We start from the raw sequence: 20,419 nt of genomic DNA, 5'->3' as shown, positions 1-20,419 counted from the left end.
CCAAAAAGTTCCATTTTGATTTTGTCACTCCAAAGCACATTGTTCCAAAAGGCTTCAGACTTCTCACTGTTTCTTTTGCATACTTCAGATGCTTAATTTTGTGTTAAGGTTGTTCTTTATGGCAACTTTGCCATCTAAGTATGTTGTATTGTTATCCTATGAACAGTTAGTCTTGTGTTTGCTACTCTTATTTGCAGCTCTTTTGTGATGTGTGGGTGCTTCTGAGCATTTCTCAATAGGTCTCGAGCCATTCTGTCCGAAATCTTTCTTGGTATTCCAGACCTTGCCTTGACTTCAACAGTTCCATTTATCTTCCATTTCCTAATATTTTTTCTGACAGTGGAAATAGGTAATTAGAAACATTGACAGTTTTTGTAGCCTTCTCCTTCTTTGTGGAAATGAACTTGTGAACTTTGTCTGAAATGAACTTTGTCTGAAATGCTTACTGTAATCCCAACTGTTTAGAGGAACCAGAGAGAACAGCCACTTCAGAAGGCATGGAGTTACTTCAGAATAAAAAGTTAAGGCCTGGATTATACTCACCTGACTCATTGAAGCCCTAATGGGTAAATCACCTGGGTTTGGGCCTTAGTAATCATCAAAAAGTAACAAAGAGTTAAAAATCTTTTGCACACCTTTTCCTTTTGTATAATTTATAAACATTAAAAAATAAAAATAATCCTGCTTTAAAACTTGCAGAAAGGTCTCATGTTTGCTTTCAAATTTTATTTCACTTCATTTTTACAAAATCAAGGTGGGCACACAGATCTTATGAATAAATATTTTAGTTGGTCAACATAGTGCTGTATTTTTCATTTTTTACAACCCAGCTGCCAATCTAAGTGATCTATGGATATTAAAAATATTAATAGTGTTCTCCTCTTCTGAATTTCACTCAAATGCATTTAATGGATATACTACTCCAGTAGTATACCCCAGACTGCAAAATGTAATGCACATTTGTGGTTTATTTATAAAAATAAAAAAAAATAAAAAAAGGTCTTTTTCCCCATCTTGAATGCACCATTTAAAAAACTTGACAATGTAAACCATCATTATCTTGAGCAGCTCTGAATATACTATTAACATATACAGCACACCTTCATTCATGTTTAATGAGAAATTGTCTTGGAAATCGTAGTGTATGGCTGCCAGTTTCTGATTAGATATCTAATTGGACAACAATTACCACCTATCATTTAGCTCTGCTTAAAACACAAATATATTTCTGGCTATTTAGCTAATGGTATCTAGTTGTTTTGCTTCAATTAGACATGAACTGGCCTTAAATATAGGAGTAGTCATTCTTTCCTACAGATTAAATAATGTGGAGTGGTGCTGGTGAAGGGGCACCTAGGTGTTTCTGCTTCGGACCAGGGCGCGCACCTGGATGTTTGGGGGGACAAGAGTCAGACCCCCAACTGGGGACAGGTCAATATCTTCCCCATTCACCCCTTCAGGAGCGTGAAAGGAGAAGGTCTGTACCAGAGATGTGAAGAAAAGGAACAGCTCCATCCTGGCCAGCGACTCTCCAATGCATATTCTGCGGCCTAGCAAAGACCAGGGGAGAAAGGATCAGGGTGACATCCAGGAGCAAGGTACAGCTTGCTGATTAAAGGATAATTATCTCCATATTAGCATTTGTAGTATGCTGTCCTTTGTCTATTGTGGCATTAATACAACACTATATACTTATATTAGTCAAACTAAATCAAATTAAAATGAAAAAATTAAATCATCTTACTGTTTTAAGTTCTTAAGGAGTCAAACATGACTAAGTTAATTTATGATATCAAGATTCTAGCTTGTATTCTATCAACATTCATCCTTAACTTCCAAGTCAGTGCAATCTTTACATTTTCAACACAAACCCAGTTTATTACAAATAATGAAGGCAATTCTGGTCCCTGCCATTTGGGAAACGACATTACCTGCAGAAAATGGCATGAAGGCTTCTCGCTTGACAAACTTTCCCTGCTCATCAAGGAAATGCTGCGGGTAGAACTGGTCTGGCTTCTCCCAGTGGTTTGTATCCCGGTGCACTGATCTCAGCAGTGGGATAACATAGGTCCCCTATAGATGAGCATAAAACCTGGGTCATTCCTATGCTTTCAAAGAGAAAGACAAGCAATCCTGTTATGCTGCAAAAGTCCCAATGTACAGAATATGTATTGAGTACCAGAAAGTGCAGTACTGTAGAGTACTACAGTACTCTACTATGAAGTATATATACAGTGGGCACCAGGTTTATTGGCACCCTTAATTAAAATGAAGAAAATAGGCTGCGTGTAATAATGCAGATTATGATCTATATGTTATGTTAAGATTTCTGTGAAAATTATACAGTGGTCTCATGTTTCATTTGACATTTTGCCTCTTCAGCAAGAATGCCACCGGCCGGGAAATAATACTTGTGAGGTTCCGACATAAGTATTATGGTTGGACAACCATCACCAGGTGGCAAATGTGAGCACTCTACTCCACAGCTGAAAACTATATACTTTTATTTCAATACATTTGCTCTCATGTTTCAATGTTTTTTATTTAGTACTCCATTTTTTCCTGAATATCACAAGTGCCAAAATGATTGGCATCGCTAACAATAACTGTAAATGAAATCAGTATAATTTGAAAATTTGGAAATAACATTCATTTCAACAATAATTAATTCCAGTCTAAAGGAACTATATTGTATCCTTCCATCACTTCCTCTTTCACGAGCGAATAAAAATGATGGAACAAGCATGCATAATGCCTTTGTCATCCATCAGCATGGAACAGCCAAAGAACTGTCAATTCAGAAGAGCCTGATGGAAATTGAGCATCACAAGTCTGATAATGTGTACAGAACAAATACATAAACGATTAAACATACCACTTTATGGGCAATAATAAAAACATATAAATCATATGGAATGGTTGCAAACTTGCCAGGAAGAGGATGCAAGTGCACATTGTCCCCACTGACAGTGAGGAAGATGGTGAGGGAGACCATAAAGAACCCAAGAATTACAGTTTAGAATAGCAGAAATAGCAGACTAGCTTTTTGATATTTGGGGTCAACAAGTATAAAAACATACCATAACATTGCACCTGCATACCAACAAACTCTTTGGAAGGGTGGCACAAAGACAGCCCTTATTTAGTACAATAAACAAAGGAAATTTGGGCATAAAATTTGGTTGCCTCTGCTAGGGGCATGAGATTTTGACACAGGTGGGTTTTCCAGCAGGACAGCGATTCCAAACATTCATAAAAATCCACACAGAAATGGTTAAATAAAAACAACAGCCATATTCTACAATATCCATCTTTCTCTCCAGAATTCAATCCCATCAAAAACCTGTGTTCTGAAATAAAGAGGGAAATCAAGGACCTTGAAAAGTTCTCCCCGAATGTGTTCTCTAACATTATCACAAATGGAGGAAACGGTCAAAAAAAGGAAAGGATAGCTGTCATCTTTACCAGAGGTGTCTGCAAAAATGATTAAACCAGGGGTTCCAATGATTAAGAAACCTCTTTTTGGGGAAATACCTTTTTTATTTAAAAAATGAAAGACGTTGGTTGATTCCCTTTGAATTATTAAAAACCACACTACACATGTTGAAAAATAAATGTTATGTCAATAATGGAATTACAGTACAGTCCCGGCCAAAAGTTTTGTCGCATGAGTGGACAAAAGTGACAATTGCTAATTACCCAACTCTTAATTAGCTAATAAAGTTAGGAAACAACACAAATGATTCATAAGTGTCTAAAGTTTATTAGAAGCTAGCAAAATTACATTTCAAAATTGTTAGTAAATGTTACAGCTTGATAATGATCAACAGGTCAGTTTTGGCCAGACAAAAGTCTTGTCGCAATGGCCAACTCCAATTTCTAGGCCACAGTGAATAAGGAAGAAACAAACAAGGGGCTTGATTAGTCAGCTGTAGGTAACTTTGAGCTATAAAAGCAGAAATTTGACACTTTAAGCCATCAAGTTCATGCTCAACATTGCTTCTGTCAACATGCCCAAGATCAAACCAGCAACCAAAGTGCTGATCATCAAGAATCTCAAGTCCAAGTCTCCTGCTGAAGTTGCAGACATCTTCAATGTGTCTAAACGGCAGGTGGAGAGGATTCGCAAGCGCTGCCAAGAGACTGGCGACGTCCATGACAGACCCAGGTCGGGCAGACCGCGCAAGACAACGACAGCTTGCTGGTCCGACTGTCAAAAGCCAGCCCCATGTCAACCGCCTCACAGCTCCAGGAGGAGTGGACGCCAGCAACACCTGTTTCGTCAAGAACTGTACGTCGGATTCTTGCTCGCAATGGTCTCCATGGTCGTATTGCTGCCCAGAAACCAGCGCTAAACAAGAGACAGCTAAGAAACCGTGTTGCGTACGCCAAGGCCCACAGCCTGACAGAAGGTTGGACAGCAGAAAAGTGGCGAAGAATTGATTTTTCCCGATGAATCGTCAGTTGAGCTCCATCCCAAGCGCCGCCAATATTGTCGACGACCCTCTGGGGCCCGTCTGGACCCGCGGTTCACCCAGAAGACAGTCACATTTGGAGGTGGAACGATTATGGTTTGGGTGGATGGTAACATTGACAGTGCCAAATATCAATAGATTCTTGCCTCCCAGTACATTCCCAACTACAAGAGGGGTCAGATTTTTCAACAGGATGGAGCTCCTTGCCATACCTCAGGTTCCACTATGAAGTTTCTCAGGGGGAAGAAGATCAAGGTCCTTCAGGGATGGCCAGCACAGTCTCCAGATGTGAATATTATTGAGCATATCTGGGGTAGAATGAAGGAGGAAGCTTGGAGGACCAAGCCAAAGAACTTGGAGGAGCTCTGGGATGCCTGCAAGGTGGCCTTCCATGCCATCCCCGACGATTTCATCAACAAGCTCTACGACTCTCTGCCAAACCGGATGGCAACTGTTCTGCAGGCCAAAGGAACCCATACAAGATATTAATTTCTTAATGATGAAATACTAGACTGATTTTTAATTTGGTATTTTATTTACTTTTTGAGAAAGATAAAATGTATTGATTATAATTTGATTTGCGACAAAACTTTTGTCCAGGTAGAAACTGGCTTGTTCATCATCATCAAGCAATAAACCTTATAAGCATCTATGAAATTTTTGTTTTGCTAGCATCTAAATAAACTTTAGACACTTATGATTAATTTGTGTTGTTTCCTAACTGTATTAGCTAATTAAGAGTTAATTATGAGTTGGGTAATTAGCAATTGTCACTTTTGTCCACTCATGCGACAAAACTTTTGGCCGGGACTGTATTTTTGTGCATATTTATCAAGGGTGCCAATAGTTCTTGATCAGACTACTGTGTGTATTGTGCTTCTAGAAGCAGAGTATGAAAATATTTGGGTGCTCTGACAAACTGCATTTAACCTTGGGTATACAGTAGCCCCTGAGGATGACATCAGAGGTGGTTTCATGAGGCAGGTCCATGGGCAGGATGTCGGCAAATCTCTGAATCTCATGAATCACAGCATCTGTGAAGGGCATCAGCTGACGGTGCTGAGCCCTGGGCGTTGACCCTCCAATGACCCTGTCAATCTCCTCATGGATCCTCACTGAAAAGTGACAGAAATGAAGCAGGAACATGCAATAACAGGAATGTATACAGTGGGGCAAAAAGGTATTTAGTCAGCCACCAATTGTGCAAGTTCTCCCACTTAAAAAGATGAGAGAGGCCTGTAATTTTCATCATAGGTACACTTCAACCATGAGAGACAGAATGGGGGGAAAGAATCCAGGAAATCACATTGTACGATTTTTAATGAATTAATTGGTAAATTCCTCGGTAAAATAAGTATTTGGTCACCTATAAACAAACAAGATGTCTGGCTCTCACAGACCTGTAACTTCTTCTTGAAGAGGCTCCTCTGTCCTCCACTCGTTACCTGTATTAATGGCACCTGTTTGAACTCGTTATTAGTATAAAAGACACCTGTCCACAACCTCAAACAGTCACACTCCAAACTCCACTATGGCCAAGACCAAAGAGCTGTCAAAGGACACCAGAAACAAAATTGTAGACCTGCACCAGGCTGGGAAGCCTGAATCTGCAATAGGTAAGCAGCTTGGTGTGAAGAAATCAACTGTGGGAGCAATTATTAGAAAATGGAAGACATACAAGACCACTGATAATCTCCCTCGATCTGGGGCTCCACGCAAGATCTCACCCCGTGAGGTCAAAATGATCACAAGAACGGTGAGCAAAAATCCCAGAACCACACGGGGGGACCTAGTGAATGACCTGCAGAGAGCTGGGACCAAAGTAACAAAGGCTACCATCAGTAACACACTACGCCGCCAGGGACTCAAATCCTGCAGTGCCAGACGTGTCCAGGCCCGTCTGAAGTTTGCTAGAGAGCATTTGGATGATCCAGAAGAGGATTGGGAGAATGTCATATGGTCAGATGAAACCAAAATAGAACTTTTTGGTAAAAACCCAACGTGTTTGGAGGAGAAAGAATGCTGAGTTGCATCCAAAGAACACCATACCTACTGTGAAGCATGGGGGTGGAAACATCATGCTTTGGGGCTGTTTTTCTGCAAAGGGACCAGGACGACTGATCCGTGTAAAGGAAAGAATGAATGGGGCCATGTATCGTGAGATTTTGAGTGAAAACCTCCTTCCATCAGCAAGGGCATTGAAGATGAAACGTGGCTGGGTCTTTCAGCATGACAATGATCCCAAACACACCGCCCGGGTAACGAAGGAGTGGCTTCGTAAGAAGCATTTCAAGGTCCTGGAGTGGCCCAGCCAGTCTCCAGATCTCAACCCCATAGAAAATCTTTGGAGGGAGTTGAAAGTCCGTGTTGCCCAGCGACAGCCCCAAAACATCACTGCTCTAGAGGAGATCTGCATGGAGGAATGGGCCAAAATACCAGCAACAGTGTGTGAAAACCTTGTGAAGACTTACAGAAAACGTTTGACCTCTGTCATTGCCAACAAAGGGTATATAACAAAGTATTGAGATGAACTTTTGTTATTGACCAAATACTTATTTTCCACCATAATTTGCAAATAAATTCTTTAAAAATCAGACAATGTGATTTTCTGGATTTTTTTTTTTCTCATTTTGTCTCTCATAGTTGAGGTATACCTATGATGAAAATTACAGGCCTCTCATCTTTTTAAGTGGGAGAACTTGCACAATTGGTGGCTGACTAAATACTTTTTTGCCCCACTGTAGGTCATTATGCTTTAAATATGCATTAAAAATAAAACCCTTTGCTGAGAACTGCTGAAAGAATCGATTTGGCTCACTCGCTGTTTAACTGTAACTGTCCCCATTTCTTATACACAGATGCCATACACATGATGAGGTCTCACCACTCTGCTGTATGCTACCGTATGCAAAGAAGAATCTGCTATAATCATGGAACTACTGACCCATTGCAAGATTTAACAAAATCTTTTCTTTAAAGTAAAAGTGGCATCAACTCACTCTGGATGTTGGGGTGCTTGATCAGGATAAAGAGAGCCCAGCAAAGGGTGCTGGACGAGGTCTCTGTCCCAGCCACAAACAGATTTGTGACTGAACACAGGAGGTTCATCTCATGGAAGTGGGAATATGGGTCGTTCTTCTCCTGTGGGTCGACATTGGTCTGACATTGGACATAGCTTAAACAATGGACATATACAGCAGATATCTCCTTTACTCACCACTTAAACGGTTGCCTGCATATACACTGCATTGTATTTCCTATTGAAACTGTGGGCAAATATTAAGTGCAAATTCAGACAACGTTAGTATTGTACTGATCATCGCAACAATACTAAAGTTTAATTTGAAAAGGGCCTTAATAAATAACATTAAATTAATTAGCCTAGGCATTCTGATATTAAATACAAAACAGTATTTAAGTAGTTTAATGTTGATATTAAAAATAAAATATTTCAGCATTGCCTGTCCAAAGACTACAAATGTAGATAGTGTAGCCGCTGTCTCCAAGTTGAGCAATGGTGAATGGTTTCATTCTGGATTTCATTCCAGTAGGCCTTAAAATGTATCCGTTTGCAGGACACCGTATTACATCGTCACACACAAAGTTAAGAAGATTATTTTACACATAACTTGCTCTGTGGCCTACATCCACAAGTGAAGCTAGCCAGGAATGGCTTTTAACCCAAGCATAAATTGTACAGCACTTTGGATAAAGGCACTTTATAAATGCCAGCCATTTACCATGTGTTAGCTGACGTGGCCAGCTGGCTAGGTCTGCAAATGCTGGGTGTAATGCTAAATTAGCTCACAGTTCGATCTAAGCAGGCTATGCATTTATTTTGTCATGGCTAGCTAGCTGTATATTTTAGCTGAATCTGACCAATTTCATGATAAGTTGTCCGGGTGGTCTATCATGAAGTAGGATTAACGTTACCGATTTAGCTCAGCAAAATCGGGTGTGTCGAACTCTGTTCCCCCTACAGTCGCAATGATTCCCGAGAAATAATATAAAATGGGCTTTGGAATCAGCTCGCTCCGGAATCATTTTCTGCGGTTACACAATCACATAAGCTGCTTTTGTGGCAGCAAAGTGCAAACTATTCACATTCATATGATATTTTTCGAGAAATATTTGGGCTTTCATAATCTATACGTCTTCATGGCAAATTCAGACTAAAATGAACACACAGGGCATTAGGGGAACACGAAAATATTTAGACAAAACACCTGCACAGTTCTACACCAGTCCATGTTCCAGTTTTGTAAAAGTTTTGAATTTAGCGATGCAGCTAAGATGCATAATTTGATTGGAAGCCAAAAGCTGAGTAGGCTGTGCATTTATTTTGTTCATAGCTGTCTAAATGAGTTGGCTAGCTATGAACAAAATAAATGCATAGCCTGCTCAGCTTTGAGCTTCTGATCAAATTTTGTGGAGTTAATATTACTTACAACATTTGCAGACCTAGCCAGCTGGTCACGACATTAGGTACTGCTAATGTCTTATTTAAGTGCGCTAGCCATCTGAGCAAAGGGACTATGGCAAAACCTGGTGAATTGTGACCCTTTTGGCATTCCATACACAGCTTGGCACATTTGTGGATCGATAGCATTCAACTGTAATATAACTGTTATACTGTTATATTACAGTTCAATGATTGATAGCTATTTGTATGTGGATTGCACAGGAACTGCAGAAGAAAAGAAAAAAGGAAGCTTACAACTCACGTCACTGAATACACGTGTGTCATTAGATGTAGATTTTACATTTGAGACTGGGTTATAGCAAAAAGTACACACAGAATTTTGATACGTAGCTATTTTTGCTCTTTATATACAAACATGTATGAATTTGTACAAAACAGAAGACACAAGATATTTGAGAGATACAGTGGTGTGAAAAAATGTTTGCCCCCTTCCTGATTTCTTATTGTTTTGCATGTTTGTCACACTTAAATGTTTCAGATCATCAAACAAATTTAAATATTAGTCAAAGACAACACAAGTAAACACAAAATGCAGTTTTTAAATGAAGGTTTTTATTATTAAGGGAGAAAAAAAATCTAAACCTACATGGCCCTGTGTGAAAAAGTGACTGCCCCCTAAACCTAATAACTGGTTGGGCCACCCTTAGCAGCAACAACTGCAATCAAGCGTTTGCGATAACTTGCAATGAGTCTCTTACAGCGCTGTGGAGGAATTTTGGCCCACTCATCTTTGCAGAATTGTTGTAATTCAGCCACATTGGAGGGTTTTCGAGCATGAACCGCCTTTTTAAGGTCATGCCACAGCATCTCAATAGGATTCAGGTCAGGACTTTGACTAGGCCACTCCAAAGTCTTCATTTTGTTTTTCTTCAGCCATTCAGAGGTGGACTTGCTGGTGTGTTTTGGATCATTGTCCTGCTGCAGAACCCAAGTTCGTTTCAGCTTGAGGTCACGGACAGATGGCCGGACATTCTCCTTCAGGATTTTTTGGTAGACAGCAGAATTCATGGTTCCATTTATCACAGCAAGTCTTCCAGGTCCTGAAGCAGCAAAACAGCCCCAGACCATCACACTACCACCACCATATTTTACTGTTGGTATGATGTTCTTTTTCTGAAATGCGGTGTTACTTTTACGCCAGATGTAATGTGACACACACCTTCCAAAAAGTTCAACTTTTGTCTCGTCAGACCACAGAGTATTTTCCCAAAAGTCTTGGGGATCATCAAGATGTTTTCTGGCAAAATTGAGACAAGCCTTAATGTTCTTTTTGCTCAGCAGTGGTTTTCGTCTTGGAACTCTGCCATGCAGGCCATTTTTGCCCAGTCTTTTTCTTATGGTGGAGTCATGAACACTGACCTTAGTGAGGCCTGCAGTTCTTTGGATGTTGTTGTGGGGTCTTTTGTGACCTCTTGGATGAGTCGTCGCTGCGCTCTTGGGGTAATTTTGGTCGGCCGGCCACTGCTGGGAAGGTTCACCACTGTTCCATGTTTTCGCCATTTGTGGATAATGGCTCTCACTGTGGTTCGCTGGTGTCCCAAAGCTTTTCCAGACTGATAGATCTCAATTACTTTCTTTCTCATTTGTTCCTGAATTTCTTTAGATCTCGGCATGATGTCTAGCTTTTGAGGATCATTTGGTCTACTTCACTTTGTCAGGCAGGTCCTATTTAAGTGATTTCTTAATTGAAAATAGGTATGGCAGTAATCAGGCCTCGGTGTGGCTAGAGAAATTGAACTCAGGTTTGATAAACCACAGTTAAGTTATGTTTTAAAAGGGGGGGCAATCACTTTTTCACACAGGGCCATGTAGGTTTGGATTTTTTTTCTCTCTTAATAATAAAAACCTTCATTTAAGAACTGCATTTTGTGTTTACTTGTGTTGTCTTTGACTAATATTTAAATTTCTTTGATGATCTGAAACATTTAATTGTGACAAACATGCAAAAAAAAAAAAAAAAAAAAAAAAAAAAATCAGGAAGGGGGCAAACACTTTTTTACACCACTGTATTTGTGTGTGGATCTATAAAACACATTTGTGAATCAGACATAATTATATAAAGTAGCTATATCTCTGCTTACCTCATCCATCTTGCTCATGAAAGCATCAATGTAGCTTCTTTTGTCATTTTCATCAAGAACTTCTCTGTGCTGGATGAAAATTTTTCTGAAGAAGTCCTTCAGAATATTCTGGTGTTCTAAAACTTTATGATGTGGTCCAGGCAAATGGTGCAACATGGGGAACATGTTGTACAACTATAACACAGGTTAGATTCAGTTTGTATTTAATTTTTTTTATTTTACTGTATCAACAGTTGACTTCTGACTTCTAAGAATAGGCCTGTAGATAAGCATGGAATAAAAATGTGAAACATAGAACTAACCTTAAATATTTACTTACTTCACTTTAGTTGTGACTACTACTCCTACTACTACTACTGCTGCTGCTGCTGCTGCTAATAATAATAATAATAATAATAATAATAATAATTTGTGGGCAACAGCATAGAATAATGGGTAAGGAACTGGGATTGTAACCTAAAGATTGCACATACAGTCATTGTACCCTTGAGCAAGGTACTTAACCTGAATTGCTTCAGTTTACGCTCAGTGAGCACTTTATTAGGTATTTATTAGACATACTGTATTTTTTAGACTTATTAAGTTGTTTGGTGCTGTAGCCTATCCACTTAGAGAGGTTTGATACGTTCAGAGACGCTTTTCTGCATAGATAATTGCATGGATAACTAGGTTTACAGTGGTTACAAACCACTTATAAAGTGCTCAGTGAATGTATATCCAACTGGATAAATATATACTATGTAAAAACAAAATATTAATGTGTAAGTTGCTCTGGATAAAAGTGTCTGTAAATGCTTGTAATAATAATAATTACAATAATAATAGCTGCAGTATTTACTACACCTGTATATATGGGCCTCCAGCAAGTCTGAAGCTCTCATTGATCAAGACCAAAAGTTTAATGAAATTTTCATCTTCATATTCCAGTCTTTCTCCCATAATCAGGGAGACTATTATGTTAGATGCAGCTGCGTTAATAGGAATTGTTGTCAGAAATGGATGACCTAAGGGGGAAAAAGACAGGTCAAATGTTATAGCCCTCATGCCTAATGAAGTACTCGTACAGGGTTCATTATGCACAATTGATTGAGTACAAGCCGCAAGGTAAACAGTGTAATTATTTCCCCCTGAGTCTGTTATTCCTACACAAGCAAGGTTTTTTTTTCTAAGAATTTCTTCATGAAGAAAAAGCTGATTTCTACACTGTAAAACACAGAAGTAACTGGGTGAGACTGGTTGGTTTCCAAGCATGTTTAGTGATAGAATCACTTTGTTGAGACTGGTCACATCACATACACTCAGTGATCACTTTATTAGGCACACCTGTAGACTAGCTATTTATGCAAATATTTAATCAACCAAACATGTGGCAGCAACTTAATGCATAAAGACAGGCAGATGTGGTCAATAGGTTCAGCTGTTTATCAGACTAAATGTCAGAATGTGGAAGAAATGTGATCTAAGTAACTTTGACTGTGGAATGATTGTTGGTGTCAGACAAGGTGGATTGAGTATCTCAGAAACTGCTGATTTCCCGGGATTATCACACACAACAGTCTCTAGAGTTTGCAGAGAATGGTGTGAATAACAAAACACATCCAGTGAACAGCAGTTCTGCGGGCAGAAAAGCATTGTTAATGACAGAGGTCAGCATCTCTGAAGCATCTCTGAATACACAACGCGTCAAACCTCTAAGTGGACAGGCCACAGCAGCAGAATACAACACTTAATACATCTAAAAAATAAATAATAAATAGCTAATAAAGTGCTCACTGAGTGTATATTGTAGTTTCTAAGCATGTTTTTCTTCCACTGAGTGGAACAACTTGGGTGAGATTGTATCCAAGTATGTTTTTCAGTATCAATATTGAGAAGAAATACTAAAAAAGCTTGTTTTGTCTATAGCAATAGTAAGCTGTAACACTTGTTCTCTATGAAACTTTGGTATCACACAATGAGAGGATCCTTCAGGCATGACCGACAGTGTAAACTCCAATACCACCATGTTTGTCTCTAGACAGTCCAATCATGGAGTGATTAAGGATGGACTTATCCTCCCCTTATAACAGTGTGCATCACCTTTCTTCCACATGAAGATCACAGCTCCTGGGAACCATAGTGTGCTCCATCAAGGTTAGCAACACCAAACCTCCGGTTGTGCTGTATACTCTTCATCATGAAGTTGCTTTTCGAATAAGCAAGCAGCCCACCCACTGTAGGTTAGCTGTACTCATACTCTAACCACTCAGCATTCTGCCTTCTTGCTAGCAGGAAGCCTAATGTTTTTACTGTGAACCAACCAGCTCCTAGTAATTAAATTCTTCATGTAATTACTTTTCATTACATTACATAAAAATCAGCTTAGCCCCCTACAGAGGAGCACAAACATGGACGACAAAGGGAGCAAGCCAGTGATCTGTCGTCTGTGCCCCCCTTCTTGTAGCTCCACTATTTCAGGTAGGGACCCAACCCCTCTCTGCATCACACGCAAGGAAATTAGGCACACACAGCAGTTTTGGGCTAACCCAAATTCCTGTGTGCACTGTGTCAAAATTGAAAAGACACAGGCGCATATTTGCCACCCTGAAATAAATCCCTGGGTTTACCAATGCTGCAGCTAATGCTGTGGCTATCACAAGCCTAGGAAGACTTGGAGAGATATGCTTGAGGAGGAGGATGTTATTCTCACTCACTGAGTAGCACTCTTAGCAGCAGTCCACCACGCTCCTTCAGGGAGGCGGACTTGCTGAAAGTGTGTATATGAGCCGCTGCTAAGCTTGGGTTGGAGTGACCTGCATTGCAGATTAGTATAGGTGAGGAGTGAGATCTGTAATTCCTTTCTACCAAAAAATCTACCCAGAGCATACTGCAATATGCAAGTTAGCTTGAATGTAATTCAAAGGCATACTTTGCTATCTCGATACAGCTAAGCAGCACCAGCAATAACTTAGCCTAGTCTTTCATTTAAAATTGCTCTTGTAAGCAAACAACTCTATTTCTCTGTTTACAGCATTGCTACAGGCCGCTACAGAGAGCTAACATTAGTACTGGTTATCAGTTAGCTGACACTGTCTATCCGTATTAAACTTTTTTTGTTTTATACATTACATTGTAAACGTGTGGTGTCGGGTGGACCTGGTCGGTACTGCAATGTATTCAGAACTACTGTTATAGAGACCTAGATGTTGTTACTATTAGCTCATCAGTACAAACATTAACTTAACATTTAAGTAAACAAATGTTTGTTGTACAACTTAGCTGATGTTAGCTGTCCCTGGTGTAAAATCCAGCTATGACCAGCTGTTTCAAAAGCTTGAGCTGGTCGAACCATGTTGAGTATGTACGTTTGTAAGGTTTTACAGACTGGATGTGACAGCAGCATCAGTGGCACATTCAGTCTTATGTGTATGCCGTACATGAGGGGTTGTGGTATTGCTGCGGTGCTCCCGCAACCTTATTCAACGGGATGGATTCAGAGCGTAATGCAATTTGGGCCATATCTCCCATGTCTCTGGACAGAGTGAAGTCTCACTGTGCTGCCCGACTTGCATTGGCATGCAAAATAAAGATGCTTGAGAACCTCTTCAGTTGATGTACACTTATAAGGGGAAGATAATTCCCTGCCTAATCACTGTGTGATTGGTCTGTCTGGAGAAATTCATGCCTGAAGGCACCTCCCATCATGAGAGACCTCATAACAGGTTTACATAACAGTAAGATGATGTGTCCAAACATTTTTTTTTCCCATAGAAACATTGAGAAGCCCTTTTTCTAATCATGTGGTATCTATAGTTACACTGAGCAGTAACATTTGTCATTTGATTGGCTGTCACTTAACCATTCTTTGCTTCAAACTGCTTCACGAGATGTTCAGATTCCTTGATGATTTTTTCCTCAATGTTCTGCTTTCCCATTCCGAGATTACGTAGGACTGTAAGTGTGAATTTACGGATAGTTTTCCATGAATCCCCATGGCCAAAAATGATACCTAGTGTGAAAAAATGATATGAATTGGGATTTTGCACATGTTAACAAAAAACTTCTGCCTGTAAAACAAACTATGGCATCTTTCTGAAGCCAGTACCTACCATTTCCTTTAGTAATTTTCTTGAATATTGGAATATCTGGTCTCTCTGCAAATTGGTCAGCTTTCAAGACAAGCGCCTCTTTCACAGTCTCATAACCAGTCAGAACAACCATTTTCCTCAAGCCCAACTGGATGCTGAATACTGAGCCATACTTTTCCTTCAGCTGAAAGAAAAACAAAACAAGATTAATCCCCAAAATTCTAAGGAAAAATATTCAGAATAAAAGGACACCATGTTTTTTAAATTACTTAATTTAAAAAACTTTAAATGAATTGTTTATCATTTAGTGATCCAGTGAGACAAACAACAATAACTGTTCAGCTGAATTATCAAAACTGCATTGCCTAACTGCTCGTCCTAATTAAGATTGTAATGCTGACTTTGGACATAAGCACTTATAATCACCTCCACAAGAATCTGCACAAAATATCTCAAGAAGCGTGCATGTATGAATGAAAATAAAATGTCTGTACTGGCCGTATTTTTCAAATAAAACCTTAAACAATATATTATCTCATCTTTAAAAATATAATGCATATGCACAATATATTTGTATCTATATATTTCACATATATTCATATTTTAAATATGTATTTAGAAAAAATTATAAAACTGATCTACTGAGTATGTACATAATGTAATAATGGTGCTACTGCTCTCATGCTGAGGGATGATGAAATGCAAGCATGGACTGCTTTGAAAAGATTATGATCCTAGTCATTTGGTTGTTTGAGATCAACTGGCCCTGGGCCACCTTGTAAGGTTAGTGAAATTCATGAAATCCAATGACTACGAAGACGTTTTGCCAGAAAGCTCAATCTAGGCAAATGGATCTGTAAACAAGACAGTGATCTCAAGCATACTTTGTGTTCAACTAAGAAATGGTAAATTGACAATAAAATTACTGTATGTCTTTGGATATCTCAGTCACCAGACTTGAACCTAATATATTAACCAATCTCAACATTGGTTGTGTCCTTGCAAGGGAAGGTGTACAAATTATTTTAAATTTTTTGTACTCCTAGTATTAAAATATAACTCTCGACACACACACACGCAGAAATGTGAATAAGACGGTATGGAAGAACGGGGATGGTTAAAATAATGGTTTAGAAGTAACACCATCAATTTGACCAACGAGGGATGAGTTGTGGCAATGTGATGACATTTGTCCAGACCCATATTCCCCTTTGAGCTCACAGAAGAGGTTTGATGAATCTATATTAAATAGTGGGTGTTTTAAAAATAAAAGTATTTGCGTCTCACCTATTTTTTAATTAGCAGTCACAAGATTGTAGTTAAAATGCAAACTTCCATTGCAGTAATATGCCGTTTTTCTAGTCAAATGTGATGCTTCAAATTCATGCTAGCTTCAAACATGCATGCAAAAATAGCTGGCTATGTAATGGCTGCCTGGGTTGGGGATGGTTGTGACACTTAATTCTGATTGTTCTGATTCATTATTTTTGACATTTATTTATTTTTCAGTATGTCTTGGCAATGGAAGATGAAAACAGACAGGGGTGTCCAATTAGACACACTAACACTAAACATAGGTAGTTAGTTGCAATATTCACTCATACACGTGCGCACACAAGTTCTGGCAAGTTGCTCCAAATGTTAATCCAAGCTTCAAAGCCAGCATCACAGTAGGCATTGCTGTTAGAGGACATAAAAAAAAAAACCCAATTTTGACTGGCGTTTGAACAAGAACGAATACGAATGGAGTTCAAATTGAGGAAACTTGAGCTTGACAAGGGGTCCACGGTAACTTAATATACGTTTGGTTACAAGATTGAGGTGTTTTTCCTGTCGTTCGAGAAAGTGGCTAATAGTTTGAAATGGCCCGAAGTTTATTCAGCTCTTGATTCAGTCTGAAAATTTGTTAATTAGTTTTATTTCCCAAGGTGCAATTTATTTTGTTGGAAACACAAAAGAGTGTCCTGTTGTAATTTTATGAGACACAAGGGCTGTTCAGTCATTAGTGGTGGCAGAGGCTGTTGAATGGGGTGAAGCCAGATCCAGATCAAACAAATGTATTAATACAGGGGGTTGGGGACCAGTATATTGACATACCTCTTCACCAGGCTAACCTGACCTGTAATGAAGTAAATGGTCTAGTAACTGTGAGAGTTGTGTCCTCATTGCCTCATTGGCTAGGCTAGTCATTGATTTCTCAAAGAGTAAGGTTGGAAAAGTTCAAAACCAAGATCTGTGGTTATCCTGTTGTAATCTCACTCTTCAGCCATCCATTATCTTAACCCAAACATCCATTATCTTAACCTGAATAGGGGCTGGAGGGGCCTATCCCAGCATACATTGGGTGAAAGGCAGGAATGCACCCTGGACAGGTCGCCAGTCCATCGCAGGGCGCACACATGATTCACTCACACAATCATACCTACGGGCAATTTATACTCTCCAATCAGCCTAACCTGCATGTCTTTGGACTGTGGGAGGAAACCCACGCAGACACGGGGAGAACATGCAAATTCCGCACAGAGAGGCCCCAGCCGACGGGGATTCGAACCCAGTACCTCCTTGCTGTGAGGCAGAAGTGCTACCCACTGCACCATCCGTGCCGCCTCAATGAATTCAACTCCTCAAAATTATAAGTCAGTGTAATATTTTGCTCCTAAAGCATAGTTTTATGAAAATTGATTATTGTTACAACATTCCATGTTTAAATCATGAATGTTTCAGGATAAATACATCTATTGACAGCAATTACTTTGGAACATGATCATTTTTACCACATAATCATTGGATGTAATACTTCATCACCATCCAACATGCAGCTTGGCACAACAGGTAATTTGATGCACAAAATGCACCAAAGCACTGCAAAATAAAATAATTCTATCAAAGCACGAGCACTAGTTTTCTTCCAACAAGATGTTTTTGTCAGTCATAAAACAATGATCTAAAAAAACCCAAACAACCTGTGGCATTGCAGTAGGTGCACTACTTTCTGTCAAGTTCAGCCTCACTAATCATTTTTATTTTTGCTTTTTTTTTTCTAGAAAAAAAAAACATTCAGTTTTGTCCACATACAGTGCTCCTGTGCTAACTGTGAAAAGTAACTGTATTTTTTATTCATATTTTATTCAATAATTCCACTCTCTTCTACTGTTTCAATTATTCCCTTTATTGAGAACCATAGAACCACAAAATACGATATTGAAACATGTTTTAAGTATATTTAACTGCAATATTAAAGTATTATAAAAACAGCTAAACAGTGAAGCTGTAGGTATCTTGTGTGTAGGTGATCTAAACAAACGTTCCTAACATATTTCATGATAAATGAATCATTTGAACCAATGATTTTGGAATATGAAGATTTCTTCAAAAATATGAATGCACAATGCAAGGCTGTTACAATCCTGACTGTTTCGATTCTTGTTTTAAAAATAGCGCAAAAACTTAGATTAGCACCAAAGTGATTATAAAAGACATATTTTTTCATTCAAACTTTAAAAATCAAAACTTTTTGTGGTATGGTCTAACCACACTAGGTCTTGATCCTTTAAATAGCTTTGTGTTCAGAGGCAATAACCTTCCAAGAGATGAGGAACAATAACACCTTAGATTTGTGTGCATTGATGAGGTTCTCAGCATATCTTAAATGCCAGTGGAAAGTCCTGTCGAACAAGCAATGATCTAATGATCAGGTCAACCAGAGCAAGCCACCTGGTAACAGAGTGACATTGTATACCATTAACCATTAGCATGCATCACAAGATACTGTTCCTCTTCATTGTGCAATATTCTAAAGACCAGTTAGACAAGTATTTTTGTTAACTATGTGACAACACCAGTATGCTGGTATGCTTGTAGGCTACTTACCTCCATCAGAGTCTTAAAAGGTCTTTTTCTGTCCAGAATAAATACATTCCCTACTAGTGGAAGAGGCCTGGGTCCTGGTGGGAATTTCTTATTGGTTTGTTTGTGGTTAAGAATAGAAATAAGGATGATGAAACTCAAGATAATAAATAGAACGGCGGTGCCATCCAGAGGCAAGATGTGTGCCAATGGCATTTTGATTTTCTAGAATTAATTCCAAAATTTGGGACGTGGAAAACTTTTGCTGATTATAAAAAAAAAATATTAAAGGTTGTCTGTCTTCTGGTTGTTCAGAGATGAGGTAATTTGAATTGAATTCACCTGCAATAACAAATAACTCAATAACAAATAAAATTATCAATGATCCAGCTAAGCACTTACTGATAACCTATTTCCCCTCCAAGCAATCAATTAATTGGTCAATGAATAATAAATAAATAAGTACAAAACTTGAATCAGTTAAATTACATTGCACAATAGAGATAGTGTAGCCTACATGTACTAATGGCACATATTTCCCTGATCCCAAAGTTGTTTGCAAAGACAAACTCATTGCAATAAAGATGACCCTCGATACCCCCAATGACCACCTTCTCTATGAAGGGGAATTATTTTATGCACTTGACTATATACATAGACGATCTTATCCATTCACTGTTTAAAATAAACTTCAAGCGAGAAACGATTATAACAATGTAAATCCGGAAGACACAGCAGCCGAAGAAAGATAAATCTGTCTTGAACATGCCGTAATTGACTGTTAACTGATGCTAACTGGTTTCAATTTACTTTTGGTCCACAAGCAGAGGACAATATATGCATGTAAAAGCGATACAAAATACACATTCCTATTATAGCCAATTGCACATATAGCTAGTATCATACACTTACGTGTATTGCATGCTCCTTATTGTTGCGACCATCTGATGCACAGTTCTACCAGTATTGGGATGGAGGGGTGGATAAGACTATTGGCTTTTGTGGACGAAGGGGTGGTGTTAAGTGGACTATCATCACTCAAAATAGACAAGCCCAATGCTGTTTCCGTCGTAGGGTGAGTTTCCTGAAGCATTTCGTATGGGTAAGAATGTCTGGAAGGATCTCTTCCATCACTTGTTTCACGAAACGTCGCTGCAGAAGTAAGCCAGTTGTGGTTAAAGTAGTTTGTTTTCTTTATATTTCCTTATAATTTTAAAGTGAAGTTTTGATTTTTATCATTTGTAATTCTGAATATTTGTGATATTATATTGGTTCTTTTGAGTACATTTTGTGTATTATTGTTGGTGTATATGCATTCTTGCTACTGTGCAATCATATACATTTTTCTTATGTAATTGATGTGATACTGAATGTGTTGTTTCATATTTTGGTATTCTAACCCCTTAAGCATCGGCCCTTTTCTGCACACAAGCTTAAAAATACTCAAAATAAAATAGTTACTATTCT

The 20,419-nt window shown here is 38.8% G+C and overlaps 1 protein-coding gene across 1 annotated transcript; it reads right to left on the bottom strand.

Moving 5' to 3' along the window:
• Positions 1-1,353: 1,353 nt before the first annotated feature.
• LOC133128853 (cytochrome P450 2F5-like) lies at positions 1,354-19,168 on the bottom strand. The gene is made up of 9 exons (XM_061242659.1): positions 18,977-19,168; positions 15,128-15,290; positions 14,878-15,027; positions 11,883-12,043; positions 11,040-11,213; positions 7,475-7,616; positions 5,406-5,590; positions 1,932-2,073; positions 1,354-1,550 (listed from the first exon to the last, which is right to left on the bottom strand). The coding sequence occupies exons 1-9, from the start codon at positions 19,166-19,168 to the stop codon at positions 1,354-1,356; spliced, it is 1,506 nt and encodes a 501-aa protein (XP_061098643.1).
• Between the last annotated feature and the right edge of the window lie 1,251 nt (positions 19,169-20,419).

Source organism: Conger conger, chromosome 5, assembly GCF_963514075.1.
Source record: "Conger conger chromosome 5, fConCon1.1, whole genome shotgun sequence".
NCBI lineage: Eukaryota > Metazoa > Chordata > Actinopteri > Anguilliformes > Congridae > Conger > Conger conger.
The sequence above is the reverse complement of the archived record's forward strand: the minus strand, read 5'-3'. Positions and strand labels throughout refer to the sequence as shown.

Excerpts from the sequence above, each read along its gene's own strand:
- LOC133128853 (XM_061242659.1), bottom strand. The coding sequence starts at position 19,168 with ATGCCATTGGCACACATCTTGCCTCTGGATGGCACCGCCGTTCTATTT. Across the intron at positions 15,291-18,976 it reads CTTTTAAGACTCTGATGGAG|CTGAAGGAAAAGTATGGCTC; the intron begins GTAAGTAGCCTA and ends TTTTTCTTTCAG. Across the intron at positions 11,214-11,882 it reads CTGGAGGCCCATATATACAG|TTGTACAACATGTTCCCCAT; the intron begins GTGTAGTAAATA and ends CCTGTGTTATAG.